Below are 15,058 nucleotides of genomic sequence, written 5' to 3'. Positions count from 1 at the left end.
CTAGCTGAAGGTCAGAAGAATGCAAGATGAGTGCTGGAATCTTGTGTTCTTAGTGATATAAAATATCTTAATCTGTATAAAGTAATTAGATGTGATCATACGTATTTTATCATAATCTAAAGAATAAGTTGACTGCTTGTAGCTCAAGCTATTTCTTCTAAACTTTTGCTCATGAAAGGTCTATTCATCTCTCTTCTACCTGTAGTATTTCCTTATCATGGCACTCAGCTTAAGTACTGCTTAAATATATGTAAATTCTTATAGCAATTACTCATTTCCTAAACTACTTTTAATATTTTCATTCTCTAGTGGTTTTTGTGTGCTATTTCATATTTTATCCTATATTAACAATTTTACCTGTGCCTACCAAAAGAGGCAGGATTGCGTGGTAGGTCCTCCATACCCCTTTGTCTTTCCAGTCTGGAGTTAAATCAAAATTTTCTTTTTAATGTCATCTGGGTTTGCCCCCATAACTGATAGCAAGAGACATTGCTCTGTCGTGTTCTTACTACCCACGGATGGTCAGCTATTGTCTCTCTTCTGAATCCTATCACTTTCTGTGGGGAATGGATCAGAATGGAGCAAAGTGTCTGGGACTGTAAAGTAGCACTGCGGGCCAAAAGGGATTGGGAGACCGAGGCATGGGATTAGAGAGGGAGCTGTGTTAAGAGGCAGTCCTGGGAGGAAAAAGTAAGTTTGGATGATGAAATAGGGAGAGAAGGGATAAGGTCTGTTGAAATGGGATTGTGGGGTTAATAGAAGCAGGTGAACAGAAGGGAGAGGCATCTTACAGTAGCCCATATGTGGTGGGAAAACTGGAATTGTCTTTGTTCAGAAACATTTGGGAGGGGAGGTCAGGGTGCAAGGACTTGATGAAAAGCCTCCAAAAGTAGATACAAAGTTGAGGCCAGATTACAGTAGGGAGGGCAATCATTAAAACTGGCCACACAAGAAGATTAGAGGCATCTGGGCTTAATTACATTTGCACAGGAAACTTTAATTGTGGTATTTTTTTAAGTTTAATGAATACTAAATCTAGTTTTTTGTGTGCTGTCAGATTTATGTTTGACATAAGTAAGTAATTAGAGGATCACTTTCATTTAGTGTTGGTTACTTTGACCGCTTTGCACTGAATAAACAACATGAATTGATTGTTAAAGTGTCTAAAAAAAGTGAAAGGGAGCAGGATAATTTCTAATCCAACAGAAAAGTTACATGTGCTGCTCCACAAAGTGTTGGCAGAGCTTTCCAGGGCAGGGTGATAGTAGAGCAGGAGCAGAGAATCTTTTTAGCTGCTAATTTGTTCTGGAGCTTGAAGCCGTGAATAATGGAATTGATCAAGAGATTTGCGGTGTGTATATGTTTGGAAGTAGTTTATTGTTCTTAGTAAAAGCATACATGCTTGTAGAATGAGATGCATTGTTGATGATGTATTTTATTTTGATGAAAAGTTACTGAAAATTTTTAAAGCTGTACGTTAATCTCTACAGCTTTTTAAAGCTGTACGTAATGCTCTAATCAACATTTTGTGCTGATAAAATACAGAAGGTTTGTTTATTTTCCTCTTCTGTACAATGTATTCAACACAGAATTTTATGACTCAAGAAGTTTACTATGGCCGAGTTTGCCATCCTGTGTAACACAGCAAAATTATTCTCCTGTGGCTTTCGTTTAAAGCTCATAACTTTAGTTTAAGTTGTGGTGTTATATGGAATATCTTGTCTTTGTTAAGTCCTTGCATGAGAATAATTGTCCACTACCATACACTGTAAAAGAAGGTGATGGATTCTTCATTTGATTTTGTAGTTTCAGTTTCCAGTTATTGCATTTTGATTGTTTTGGTTTGTTGCTTTGCTATTGTTAAAAATCTTTCCCATATACAAAGTGTGTAGCCAGTAACCAGATCGATATATTAAACGTTTAATACAGCACGTAGGTTGCTTGCTTGTGGTGATTTGCATTGTTAGCGATCATGGCTAACACCGTACACTCAAAATATTTTTTTTTTTTTTTTTTTAGAACATGGTCCACAATCTTATCAGTGTTAATTATGTTGTTTATTTCTACCTGCTTGACGCTGCGTTTAATTCGCTTTGTATGCGTGCTTTTCAGATGCGCTTTACAGGCCTTAGGTGGCTGGCGCGTACCCATCCTGAGGTGCATCTGCACTTCGTGCGTTAGTCTGATTTGGATTTAAAGCGTAACTCCTGATTGCCCACACCTGCTCATCGCTGGAAGGAGTTAGAGCAGAGCTGTCCCAGAGCCCCTTCTGGGTGAAGCTAAACCAGAAGATGTGCTCCAGCTGTGGGGGTCAGAGCTGGCCAGGCCGTAAGGGCCCTTTCCCCTCCCTGAGCCCGTGCCCTGGGGGTGCGGAGCCCCAGGAGCACAGCCTGTGCCCCCCCGCCCTGCCCTGCGCTGCTGGGTTAGCATGGGCCCAGCTTCCAGTGACCAGTGCGCCAGCATCAGCCTTGGGCAGAGTGTGCTTGTAAGGAATTTGTCTTTCAGAAGGTAGGTTGGGATGTTGAAATGAAATCATAGGAGATCCTTAGCTCGGGTGGGATGTTGCTTTTTTACTTTCTAGTTACCTCAATTATAACTCAGTATTACTCAGTTTAATATATTTCAGCTTTTTTACTGGGTTATTTATATTAATATGTTAGGCAGGATTTAATCAGATGTCTGCAGAAGTTTTTGTGTAAGTCCAATTGTCTTTGTCCACCAGACCTGTAATCTCAAAAAGATTTGTTCTAGAAGGATCCGCTGCCCATAAACCATGTTGTAACCATACTGTCTTTTCACTAATTGCTGTCCTGATCAGTATTAGCATGACTTAGGTTAGTATCCAAGTCAGTCGAACTCCCTAATTTCAAAGTTAATTCTTTTAAACCTTTTCAAGTTCTGCTATACTTTGTTAAAAAAAACAGCAAACCCCCGCACCTCTCTGCACCCACCTCGTTTCCCTTTTTTTTTCTTTACAGTTTCAAGTGATAAAAAAAAAGGAATAATAAAAAACTAGCACTACTGATGGAAATTTCCCAGTTTTCCCTTAGTTGTATGTTTTTATATATGTTTACGTTTAACAACTTTCGTACATACTAGAGGGACAGAGATATTTCAGCTTTAAAGCAAGAAGTGAAGTGGTGGTCCTTCTCTCTCAGTACAGAATGCAACCTGTTGTGGTAGATCAACCTGAGGAGTTTTCTCTGTGGTTTCCCAAATGTTGCTCGGTGTTTCTTACAGGTGGTTTTGAGCAACTGTTGTTCTGGGTTATTTTTATAATCTATCTCCTGTGCAAATTTAATGGATACAGCTGAAGAATTCTGCTTAAGCAGCATTTAATCTTCAATGTAGATGGGGGATGCATTCATCAGCTCTGAGTTTACAGTTGGATCAGTCCAGGGCCTTCCATTTTCCTTAGAGATTCCTTGCATTTTGCTTTTCCATAGGATCAGCTGCAAGTGTTACAAAACTTACCTGGGAGTTGCCAAGTTAGACTTGTTGACCAAGTTTAATGAGTTTTATGTGTTTAATGTTTATGCAAAGCATGGCCACTGCACTGCAATGTTTTGGCGTCTGTCTAAAAAAATCTCTTTGGGGTCTGTACTGGGTAGGAAAGCAACAGCTTCCCTCTATGGATCTGCTGGAGTTTAGCTTATTTGAGTCATTGTGGGCTCTGAGAGTATAAATGAACAAGGCACTGTACTAGCTGAAAACACAGCATTTTAGTTCTCTGATAGTTGATGTGTAAATACACTTCTTCCTTCAAAATAATAATCCCGTCTTATTCCTTATCTACCTTATATATGGAAATCACTGTATCTTGTGTATTAGTTGGCAGTAGTTAATTCTGAAAGCACTTACGTGACAGAAGGCAGCTTTAATGTTTCAAATCTCTCAGATAATGTACATCCATCTGTTCTTTAGCAAATGCATCACCTCTTTGCATATTGATGATTCCTGATGTAGCACTGCTTGTAATTAAATTGTGATAATGCATTTTACAGGCTTCTGGAAAAACCAAGTTGAGTTTATTCGTGCAAATACAGAGTAAAACTGAAAGCAGTTATGACTGAAGCTAATTTTGTGAATTGATGGTCACTACAAAAACATAGGAATAATTAAAAACATATAATAGTACTAGTGTATGTTCATTTTTTTTAATTGCTTGGAACTTCATTTGGGTATATTAACAGTAAGTAGTGTTATTTTTGTCACTTAAGCATTTAGCAGAATCATGCATTTTATTACTTAAGTATTTCAATGCTGACCTTTCATGTTGGTTGCTTATAGATACAAATTGAAAGTATATATCAAATTATGGAAACAAATGCAGCATTTGCAGTTTTATCAAGTAAGTCCTAGACCAATAATTGATGCATATATTTGAAATAATACTGTTGATACTAAAAAATTGTGATTAAAACTTTTAATCTTCATTCATGGCTATTTAGAGAATCATTTGTGGTGGAAATTAAAATTGCTAGATTGTGAAGACATTTGCATCTTGTTTGTTGTTTTTTGGGTTTCTTTATTACTGATTTTGACATGATTTAATGCTTCAAAAAATCCAAATCTTTTCTCTTTTCATGAGAAAATAAGATGTAGTGTTGTCATGTTAATAATACTCAAACTATGTAGCAAGCCTGATAAATAGGTTGTACTAACCTCGGATTATATATGCAAACAAATTTGACATTTGATGAAATGGAGTTATTAAACATCATTCCGATATGCTAAGGTTGCCAGGCTTCAGGGGAAAAATGTTAAGTGAAAACATTTCTCTTGGATGCCATGAAGAGCACAGTCTTTCTCAAGTGCAATTTACTGTATATAGAAAATGAAATACATTCAGATTTGATGCCCCTTGCAATCAAGGTTGGAGTCATTAGTTTCTGGTTTGGGTCATATGCACCCCAGTGCTCTAATGCTTTTTTTTCCACTGGTAAAAGCAGGAGTCAGCACAGCCTCTGCTTGCTTCCATCATGTCCTTGCCTTGACTTGTGGAGCTTAATTGACTTTTAGTATTAGCTTTTCATTTGTTAGTTGGAGCTAATTGCTAGTGGACACTTTCTTTGGAACATATATTTCAGCTTTTTAGCTCAGAAGGTTTTATTTGAAGGCATTTGTCATCTGGGTAGATATGTGGAAACTTGAGAAGCATGTCTTCGGGATGTAAGGAATGTTTCCCTCAGCAAGAGGGGAGAAGCATGCAGAATCCTGTCTATAAATCCTTCTCAATGAAAGACTTGAAAAACATCTGTAAATATGTTTCTGTGGCTTTTATGGTACAACACAAAGAAAATTACCTTAGAGCTATGGTTTCCAGTACTTTCTTCCTTCCTCACCAGTAAGTTGAATGTTTTTACAAATGTCATGGAGCAAAGTTGGAGTTTATCTGTTCCACACCTCCATCATCCAAGGTTCTAGTTGTTTTGGGGTTTTTAAATTTTTTTTTTAACTGTAAGAGATAGAGGACTTTAAAAAAAAAAAAAAAAAAAAAGAAAAGAAAAGGGGAAGGGGATGAGAGAGGTTAGGAGAATTATCTTCCTGTACTGAAGCGCTCATGGAAGCTTACATCCTTCACTGCTCCTACTCCAAGGCGACTCAGCAGTCGTGCTCCCTTCCAGTATTGTCTTGTATTGTGCTTTCTGAACCTCTCTCTCACAGTGTAGCCTGCTGAGTGTGTGGTGTGGTTCAGGGATGCCTGAGGATGGTGGTTCTATACACAATGAAAAAACTGATTACTTTCTCTCTGCGCACATATTCGTGTGCAACCTGTGAATCTGACTACTTGTTGAGTTCATGTCTGACTTCACCTACTCAATACGTCACTTGAATCTAGGGGAACTGGAGTCAGGTTGTGCCAGCCTGAAAGGTTTTATAGCTGGAAATCTAATACCAAATTTAAGATCTAGCTAGACTGTGTTATATCCCTCTCTTCTTGTATATGGCATGCATACACATGTGTAGCCAAATGTGTGGATAATTTGGAAATTGCATTAGTATTTTTCCATTTCTATTAATATGCACTGAAATTTGGCAATTTTTTAACTTCTCAGAGTCTCAATTAACAATTCTTGTAGCTGTTTGGAGTTTGGAGAGCTTTAGTGCTAACAGTGATTTTTGCCAGGCGAGGTATGTGCTGTTTCTGGGCTGCACGGGCTGCCTAGTAATGTCTATTTTTGACCACTGGGCATCTCTGTGGCCAATTTAAGACTTAGAAGTGATAAGGCTGTATTATTTAGTGGGTGTTCACGTATTCATTTATCTAAAAGAAAATCATAGTAACAAGAAATGAAACTTTCAATTATAACTGAAAATATGCCTGTTCCTCAGGCATAAGACCAAAAGCAGTTCATCATTTGAGTAATATATGAAGTCTGTAATCAAATGAGGGAAAATATAATGCCATTTGAAAATGGTCTTTGTCCAATTTTTAGTGAGTAATATCATATACTTGGATCTTCTGTTAACATGAATGTTAATGGTTCTTGTGGATTCTCTAGGAGGGCAAGTAGTTCTGAATTTTGCAGAATCTGGTGCTTACAGAGATCATGATCAGACTGTTTGATAGAAGAAATAACTCTCTTGCTACACAGTTGTCTGCAATCTCTTTGGGTTTTTCCAGTTGTGTGTCAAGTACAAATTATTCCCTGCTTCTAGGAATTTGAAATTGTCAGGAGTAATACAATGAAATAAATTTTTAATGCTTTATCTAATAAAAAAAAAGTAACTTCTGTAATTTCCTGCTTTTTCTTTTTTTGTCTCCTTAGAATGTGAAAGCATTTGCATCTTCAGATAGCCTAGCCAAGGTCCAAGAAGTAGCAAGCTGGCTTTTGGAAATGAATCAGGAACTGCTCTCTGTGGGCAGCAAGAGGCGACGAACTGGTGGATCTCTTCGAGGTAATGCTTCCTCAAGCCAAGTAGATGAGGAGCAGATGAATCGAGTCGTAGAAGAGGAGGAGCAGCAGCAAAGACGACAACAAGAGGAGCAGCACATTGGGAGGAATGGGGAGATAGGAGGGGAAGAACCTGAATTTGATGACAGGCATGAGTCTCAGCAGGAACACTTAGAAGAAAATAACAATAGACTTATTACAGTGGATGAAGAATCCACTTGTAACCCAGAGGAAGAAGATGATGAACATGCTGGTGATCAAGAGGAGGAGGTGGAAGAGGAGGAGGAAATGGACCAGGAGAGTGATGATTTCGATCAGTCTGATGACAGCAGCAGAGAAGATGAACACACTAACAGTAACAGTGTCTCAAATTCCAATAGCCTCATGGACTTGCCTATTCACCAGTCATCGCCATTCTACGTGAAGACAAAGGTGAGAAACTACTTTTTTGTGGTGTTCTTAATCCTCATTAACTCTGGATTTTGGAAAATAATTTGCATATTTAACTTAAACTAAAGTTTTACAATGAAGCAAAGATTTCACTTCCTAAAGAGGTCATTATGAAGAATTTATACAGTCCACAAAAACTATACTGTTTTAACTGTTAATAATCAAATAATTTGCATGCATTTGACATCAGCAGGTACTCCTGTATATTTTAAGGAAGAGACCTCTGATGACTATGTTCAAAAGAACAAGGTGTTTCTTTATAGTTTTACATGCTAACTTACATACATTTTCTAAGACCCTCCAGACATGTATTTATGATATTTTCCTTCTCAAAGCAGACAAGAAGAAAGGTAAGCAATTGTGCATATGTGGTGTTCTCTGAGAATATGTGGTTCATTTAGATGAAAGCATTTTAATGAAAAAATTGGATGGCACATTACAGAAACATAAAGTTCTTCCTTCTGGCCAGGTTATAGTGCATTCATTGAGAAAATACAGGTTAAAAAAAAGTGTGTTAGCCAGTCATGCAATCACAAAATCATTACATAGTGTCATATGGTATCCTGCTTGTGAGGACCTTGTAAATTGTGTGCAATGATTGTTGGGAACTTCTGATTTGCAATTAAGAATTTGGAAATAAATATTTGTATTTTTATTGCTAATTATATCACCTAACATTTTAGATAAAAAAAAGGCTTTGGAGTATTAGCTCCAGTGTACGTTAGATGTTCACCATATTTTTCAAATTCTTCAGGAAGGAGGAATTGTGTTAACTCTTAGCAGCAGCAGCAAAAACTGAAAGAATGAAACTGATGATACTAATAAAAAAGAGGAGCAGGCCAGTGTTCTTGTGGAATAATGTTGTTCCTTGGCCTATATACCTATATATTTCTTTTTCTTAATCGTTAATTGGTAATAGATCACCTAGCCTCCTCTCACCTTTCAAAAAACCAGAACGATAAAACCCCCTCAAATTTTTACAATATACTTTAAAAAAAAACAACCAAACAACTGAATGTAAAACAAAACTACAAAAAATCAGTTAACATAAATTAACAAGTTTCCCTCTGTGTTCAAGTACGAACATAAATGTATAGAGATGGAGAGTCAGTCTTGAAGATGCCCTAGAACAGGTAAATAAGATGAACATTTGCTTCTGGAAGCTGCAGCAATATGTTTTTGGGAATAGCAATTAGTATGTAATTCACTTGTTAGTTGAGATACTTTAAACACACATCTTTGATTTTTGAAAAGTCATAATGTGTTCACATGAGTTTTTAGTAAACTATATAATTTTCTATTGATAATTCTACTGTTCGAGTTACTGAAGTATGTGCTTTCTAATTTAGAGTGAAATATTGTTATATTTCATGTCATTTAATTGGCTTTTTACAACTCAAATTCTTGGTTTTATTCCAATTCTTTGGTGTTCCCAGATTTAGTATGGCTTATTGAGTATTGTATAACAACTTGCATCCAGTATGGACTTGATATTTAATGTAGGAAATGCTTACATTCAAAAATACATATTTAAGTCTCTGAATTGGAAACTTTTTTAAGTGCTTTGTAAACAACCATACTCAAATTATATACAGGCAGAGCAGAACATAGTTTTCAGTGGTGGTCAGTTCCGAAGTTGGGTTGGGGATTTTTTTTATCATTTCCAATAATGAATGCAGTTTCTTTCTTTCTTTTTTTTAAGGCATATTTGACATAAACTGAAACAAGCTGGTTTAGCCTGAAGGAAGTTGTCTGAAAGATTTTTGTATAGATGCACAATTTCTGTGTGGTCTGATAGTTGCTTTGCGTATTGTTTCTGCGCAGTGCTGGCCATTTTCGTCTGTGCTCTGTCCCCAGGCTGTGCTCCTGCAAGAACTGTTGGGGAGCTAGGTAGCGAACTGAATTTGGGAACTGTTCGTGATTCATGGTGGAACTCTTGTTTAGGTAGTTTTAACTGTGTACCTGAAGGATCAGCACAGGTTAGAAAGCTGCTTGAGGTGCCACTGCTCTGGGTCATGGTTCCACATAGACTGACATAATGCAACATTGATGTTGCCAATTCATTAATAAACCAACATTTAACCATAGAAACATGATTTATGTTAAGAAATGCTGTAGAAATATAGCTGTGCTGGAGCATGAATGAATTACCAGAGTAAAAATAAACCTAGTTAATATGCTGCTTTTGAGAATAAAAAGGAGTGTTTGTAGACTCATCAGCTGTATTTACAAGTGATTTCTGGTTCTACCTGTTGAAGATAGACTCATCCTAGGAGACTCAAACCTGATAGACTTATTTTTAGCTTTTCAGATATGCTTCTCGGCACTTGTAGTCTAGTACAGTTCTCCTCATACCTCTGGCTGAATTAGTTGCTCCCTTGCTGTGTGCTGTATTCCTGTGAAACTTGGTTTGCACCACCAGTATCGGCTGCGATGGCTGAATCCGCTACTTACTGTTTGTGTGTCAGATGTAACCCTGGCTCCTCAGCAGCATCCATTCCTGATCCAGCACGGTTGCTAGTTTGGTCTGGTTGTACGTGGCAATATTGGCAACACGCAGTTTTCATTGTGACCAAATACCAAGAGATAATAGTGAGATTGAATAAAATAGCAACTACTGCTGTAGGTGTTGTTCTGCAGCTCATCTCAACTTTTTGATGTGTCTGTTCTTTGTCCTTCTACTTTTTATTCCTTTCCTCATAAACTACTGAATAAAGTCTCTTTCTAATCTGACTCTTTTTTGCTTATTGGCCTGTGAGATCCTGTGCGGTTAAGGAAGGAAATGGCAAGGTTCCTGCATTTCACCACAGTGTATCCTGCTTGCATTTGCTGCCTCTCACCTGGACTTCCACTTAGCAAGCTCACTGTGTTCTACCTGATAAACTTCACCAGAAGCATAAAAACCATTATATTTACATATAAATAATTTTTTTATATATTCATGTTTTTAGGTAATGTTTCTATAATATAAACACAATTATATATAAATATTTGCCTCATACTACTGCTCCATGCAAATTGTCACCGTAATGTTGTGAAAATGTTATGACAAAAGGGGGCGTGCACTTGAAATGAGAAGGCTGGTGGTTCAGGAGAGTCTTCGTTGCATTCACCAGCAATGAATTCCAGCCCAGGAATCCGGAAGGTTCCTTGTGGTTACCTGTTATGATATCCTGCATGAAATGTTAGGCTGCTCTATATTGACTTCTGCGCAAATAAAAGCATATTTTTAGAAAAATTTCACCATTTGAAAACAGGAAACAGTCCAGCAAAGTAAATCTATTTCAAACCTAGGTTAATAGTTTGTTAGTTGTCATCACTTTTTAAACTTCTGCACCTTTACTCTACTCTGCCTTCTTCCTCTCATTTGTCTTTTTTTGAACATTACAATTTATTATTTTTGTGTTGTACTGAAGAGCTGTTTAAAAAGCAGATTTTTTTTCCTGCATGCATAAAGCAGCCAAGCTTACTCCTGAAAGGTCTCTTAAGTGTAAATAACAAGGACACTGTGTCCCTTGGGCATATTTTTCTGTTCTTTGTTCTCATTATGATACTTCCCCGAACAATCTTGCTGATTTTTGAATATCCATCTTGAATCATAGATACCAGAACTGAGATAAAAACTCCAGTAGCAACTGCACCAATGACAATTAAAATTTGTTCATGCTATATGTTTACCTGTTTATAAAACAAACAATTCCATTAATGCTTTTGACTGCAGCATTGCATTGGGATTTCATGTTCGACTGATTTGTCTAACATGATGCAAACCTTTTTCAGAAAGCCTTCTGTTCTGTAAGTACAGCCTGCATCCTTTGTACCTAGAGATAAGAATTTATGCTTGGTTGTATTAAAGTGACTAGAGTTTTCTCACATCCAGTGTGCCTCATCAGATCCTTCACTGTTTGTTAGTTTTTACTCCAACTGATCTGTGTCCTATCAAATGTTTTCATGTCTGTTATATAAAAATATTAAATGGCACAGCAAGGCAAGCTAAATGATATGTGCAGGACTCTTACAGAAACATGCGCTTGATGCTGATTCTTCACTGGATGCATTGTATTTGTGGCATCCTTTTCCAGTCCTTTGTGATGATTTGTGTTACTTGAGTTCCTTAGGAATGGTCGAGTAACAGTTAACGACAACATAAGCAAACAAATACATTTACATCACATATCTCATAGCAACTGCCCTTAAATGCTTTTATCCCTCAGTACATGTGGGGATTCTGTAGCACTGCAAGAACAAGAAAGTATTACTGGTAATCACCATCACTGGGAAATAGCTCATGTCAATTAAATTTAAAATAAGCAAGAATGCTAAATGGTTTATCTACCTGTGTTCATACTCTTGAAATTGTAGTATTAACAAATATGTCATGCCAGCAATATTTTATCTTTTTCAAAACTGGTGTTTATGACATAGGTGATAACCAGTATGTTTTTATGCAAAAATTGGCGTCAATGCTGTTAATCCTATTCTATGTCAACCATTGCATTATTTTCTCTGGGTTTCAGCCTATGGTTATCCAGGTTGTACTCCATTTCCTTTTCTCATTTTTTTTCTATATATCGCTAGGTTTATTTGAGATTTCTCAAATATTTTGATTGTTCTAATTCTTAAAAATAATTTTGATCATAATATATGTAATCTTTAACTCATTCAGGTTTTTTTTGTGTCTTTTTGTTTGCTTAACTATTTCTACAACTCTGTTTCATAGTTTTTAAAAATTATGTAGAATTACAGACTGGTAAGGGTTGGAAGGGACCTCTAGAGATCATCTAGTCCAACCCCCCTGCTGGAGCAGGATCACCTAGAGCAGGTTGCACAGGATCACATCCAGGTGGGTTTTGAATATCTCCAGAGAAGGAGACTCCACAACCTCTCTGGGCAGCCTGTTCCAATGCTCTGCCACCCTCACAGTAAAGAAGTTTTTTGTCATATTCAAATGGAACTTCCTGTATTCCAGTTTGTGCCCGTTGCCCCTTGTCCTGTTGCTGGGCACCACTGAAAAGAGTCTGTCCCCATCCTCTTGCCATCCATCCTTTTAAATATTTATAAGTGTTGATAAAATCCCCTCTCCGTCTTCTCTTCTCCAGGCTAAACAGACCCAGCTCTCTCAGCCTTTCCTCACAAGAGAGATGCTCCAGTCCCCTAATCATCTTCGTTACTATCTTCATAATCATTAATGACTGTCATCTTCAATATACTTAAATCTTTTATTTTTAATTGAGGCTTTCAGTTTCCATCAAGATGAGTTGTTTTTCTTTAACTGCTGTGAATTTTTCTTATTTGGAGGAGTATTGACTTCTTGATTATCTTAGAAATTGTTTCTAAACAGTTAAAATAATTTACAGGTTCATTCAACTTTGGTTTGGATTTGATGTATTTTGTGGAAGGCGGAAAAATGTCATGATCGCTTACACGCAAGCTACCATGAATTTAACTTTATTCTATTAGTTTTCCTTTCTCTAAGAGATATTACATAATACTTTTAATATTAAATGTGTCTAATGTTGAAGCCATCTCAGTTAAGAAACTATCATTAAAAAAAACTAACAAAAACCTCATGAATTCCTGAGAAGTGTTGGCTACATTTATTCCAGCAAATATTGTCACAGATTTCTATGATTAGGCAAAATAACTACTTCGTACCAGACTAGCAGGTGTGAGATCTCCAGAGGCAGATATATATGTGCTGTAGGTCAAATTGTGATATCAAGGTGTGTTTCCTTTCTCACTCCTGCTTGCATGCTTGAAGTTGGTCTCTGGCAAAAGAGGAAAACAATCTGAAGATTATACGGAAACTAGAAGATGTAATTTACTACGTTCATGGCAAAAAGTTGTATCGTATGTATAGAAAACAGTTGTTGGGGGATATGCAAATGGCAGCTCTCTTTCATCTTAAAGTATGCCTCTCACTGTAGGCAGGTGCCATCTTGAATTGTCATATAATTCCTTCTTTTCATGCCACGGCCTCCCATTTGAGGTGAGATTCCAGGAGCCATTTCATATTTGTCCACAAATTGTGTTTTGAGGGGAGAATGCACCAGAGGTATTTTGATGTAGTCTGTAAAGACCTGAATTTTAAAATCCAAGTGAGTGGGTGGAGCAGGAGAATTGTTAGCTGGTGCATGGCCATTTCTCTTGTTCTGGGATTCAGGAAACACATTTGTCTGCTCTGCTTGTCTGGAGGGATGTCTGAAGGGGTGTTTGAGTCCGTCTATGGGCAATGCTCAATCCTTTGGGACTGTTTGAATTGTGATGGTGACTCCTCATAAGTGGTCAAACATTCTGCATGCAGAACCCTCCGCTAGCTTTCCAAGGTAGTGTCCTCTTCAAATGCAGGTTTGCTTGTTGCAGGATTGTGGGCTGTGATGGAGAATGTTTTTTTGGTTAACCAGAGCTACTTAAGAAGCAGAAAACAGATTAGCTACAATGAAGATGAAAAAGTCACGTATAGTTGGATCTACAGCCACAAACACCACTTTGATACCCCTTCAGCAGTTATCATATTTGAGCATTTGCTTCATTACTAAAGGTAAAAAGATGATTTTTTTTTTTTAATAGATGCCTTTCATATATAACCTATATTACATACAACAATGGTAAAGGCTGAGAAACAGCTTCATCTTCTTGTAAATGTGGTGTACTTTGATTGCAGCATCCTCTGATTCTGGGTACCATATTGTCTGTGTGGCTGTAAGTCAGTGGGCGTGCTTGTGCGAGTAATGGTGCTGTTCCAAGAGTGTCTTTTCTTGGATGTTCATTGATCTTGGAGAGTGGAGAGAGGAGAGACAGAACAAATAATCTGGTTTCACTTCAGTGGAGCTAGAACAAATATAAAGCCACGGTCACATGTAGCTTTGACTTCTCAATAGTGCAGACTAGGACAGAATTTTTTTACTGTGAGGTGCTTGGTGCAGACTAGTACCTAGAGCCACAAGGATATAAAGGATTTATTTTTCAGTGATTTTCAGCTTTGTATGGAATGATAGTATTAATTTTTAAAACTGAAGAAAAACTAAGATTGCACTGGACGGTTTGTGCATGTGTGAAGTGAAAAGGGACTCATGTATGAAAGTCTGCAGTTATTGTCAGAATGTTAATAGACTAAAAGCTTCATAGGGATAGGGCGAAATAAAGGATTATTAGAGAAATGCTGGCCCTTGTAAGTTTTTTGTTTTGTGTACAGGCAGTACACCTAATTGAGAGAAGATTGGAATATTGTGTGTAGGTGGGGTGGTGGCTTTGTAAACAGTGTATGTTAATATTTTTCTCCTTTTCTGAGCAGCAGAGGGGGCTGTGATTGCTTGTCTGCAGCCTTACCGAGACTTGTGCAGTGTTCCTTTGCAAAGGTTTTTCCTGCTCTTGCAGCTAAATACTTCAAGCATGTTTTTTTAAGTGTAGGGAATAAATGCAACTGGAACAGAAAGACTCAATGTTTTTTATTTCTGAAGAACTCTGTTTCCAGTATATGAAATGGTGTAGGAATATTTCCTTTAAAAAAATAAGTATTAAACATTTTCAGATGGCTTGTGTGATAAGAATGCAATGTATAGTTCTCTGCTCTGAGTGCACAGGAGAAAAACTTTATACTATAAAAAGAGCTTCTTTATTTCATCTTTATTTTTTGCCGTGATCCCAGATAGGGTATGTAGATTCTTCGTGCCTTTCATCTCCTGAGTTGTCTAACAGTTAATGGTTTA

The 15,058-nt window shown here is 37.2% G+C and overlaps 1 protein-coding gene across 5 annotated transcripts in view; it reads left to right on the top strand.

Annotated features, from left to right (window-relative positions):
- FBXW7 (F-box and WD repeat domain containing 7) overlaps nt 1-15,058 on the top strand; it is a 186,164-nt gene that overhangs the window by 77,338 nt on the left and 93,768 nt on the right. For 4 of the 5 annotated variants that reach the window (XR_012835289.1, XM_075751694.1, XM_075751700.1 and 1 more), the window contains exon 2: nt 6,774-7,331. Coding sequence is in view for 4 of the 5 variants with exons in the window: in XM_075751694.1 (XP_075607809.1) it covers nt 6,843-7,331 (489 nt within the window). In the remaining variant the exon portion in view is untranslated. Of the gene's footprint in view, nt 1-6,773; nt 7,332-12,448; nt 12,908-15,058 lie in introns of those variants that run through there. The other variant, XM_075751697.1, reaches the window with a different exon arrangement.

The sequence above is a fragment of the Balearica regulorum genome, chromosome 4 (assembly GCF_011004875.1).
Source record: "Balearica regulorum gibbericeps isolate bBalReg1 chromosome 4, bBalReg1.pri, whole genome shotgun sequence".
NCBI lineage: Eukaryota > Metazoa > Chordata > Aves > Gruiformes > Gruidae > Balearica > Balearica regulorum.
The sequence above is the reverse complement of the archived record's forward strand: the minus strand, read 5'-3'. Positions and strand labels throughout refer to the sequence as shown.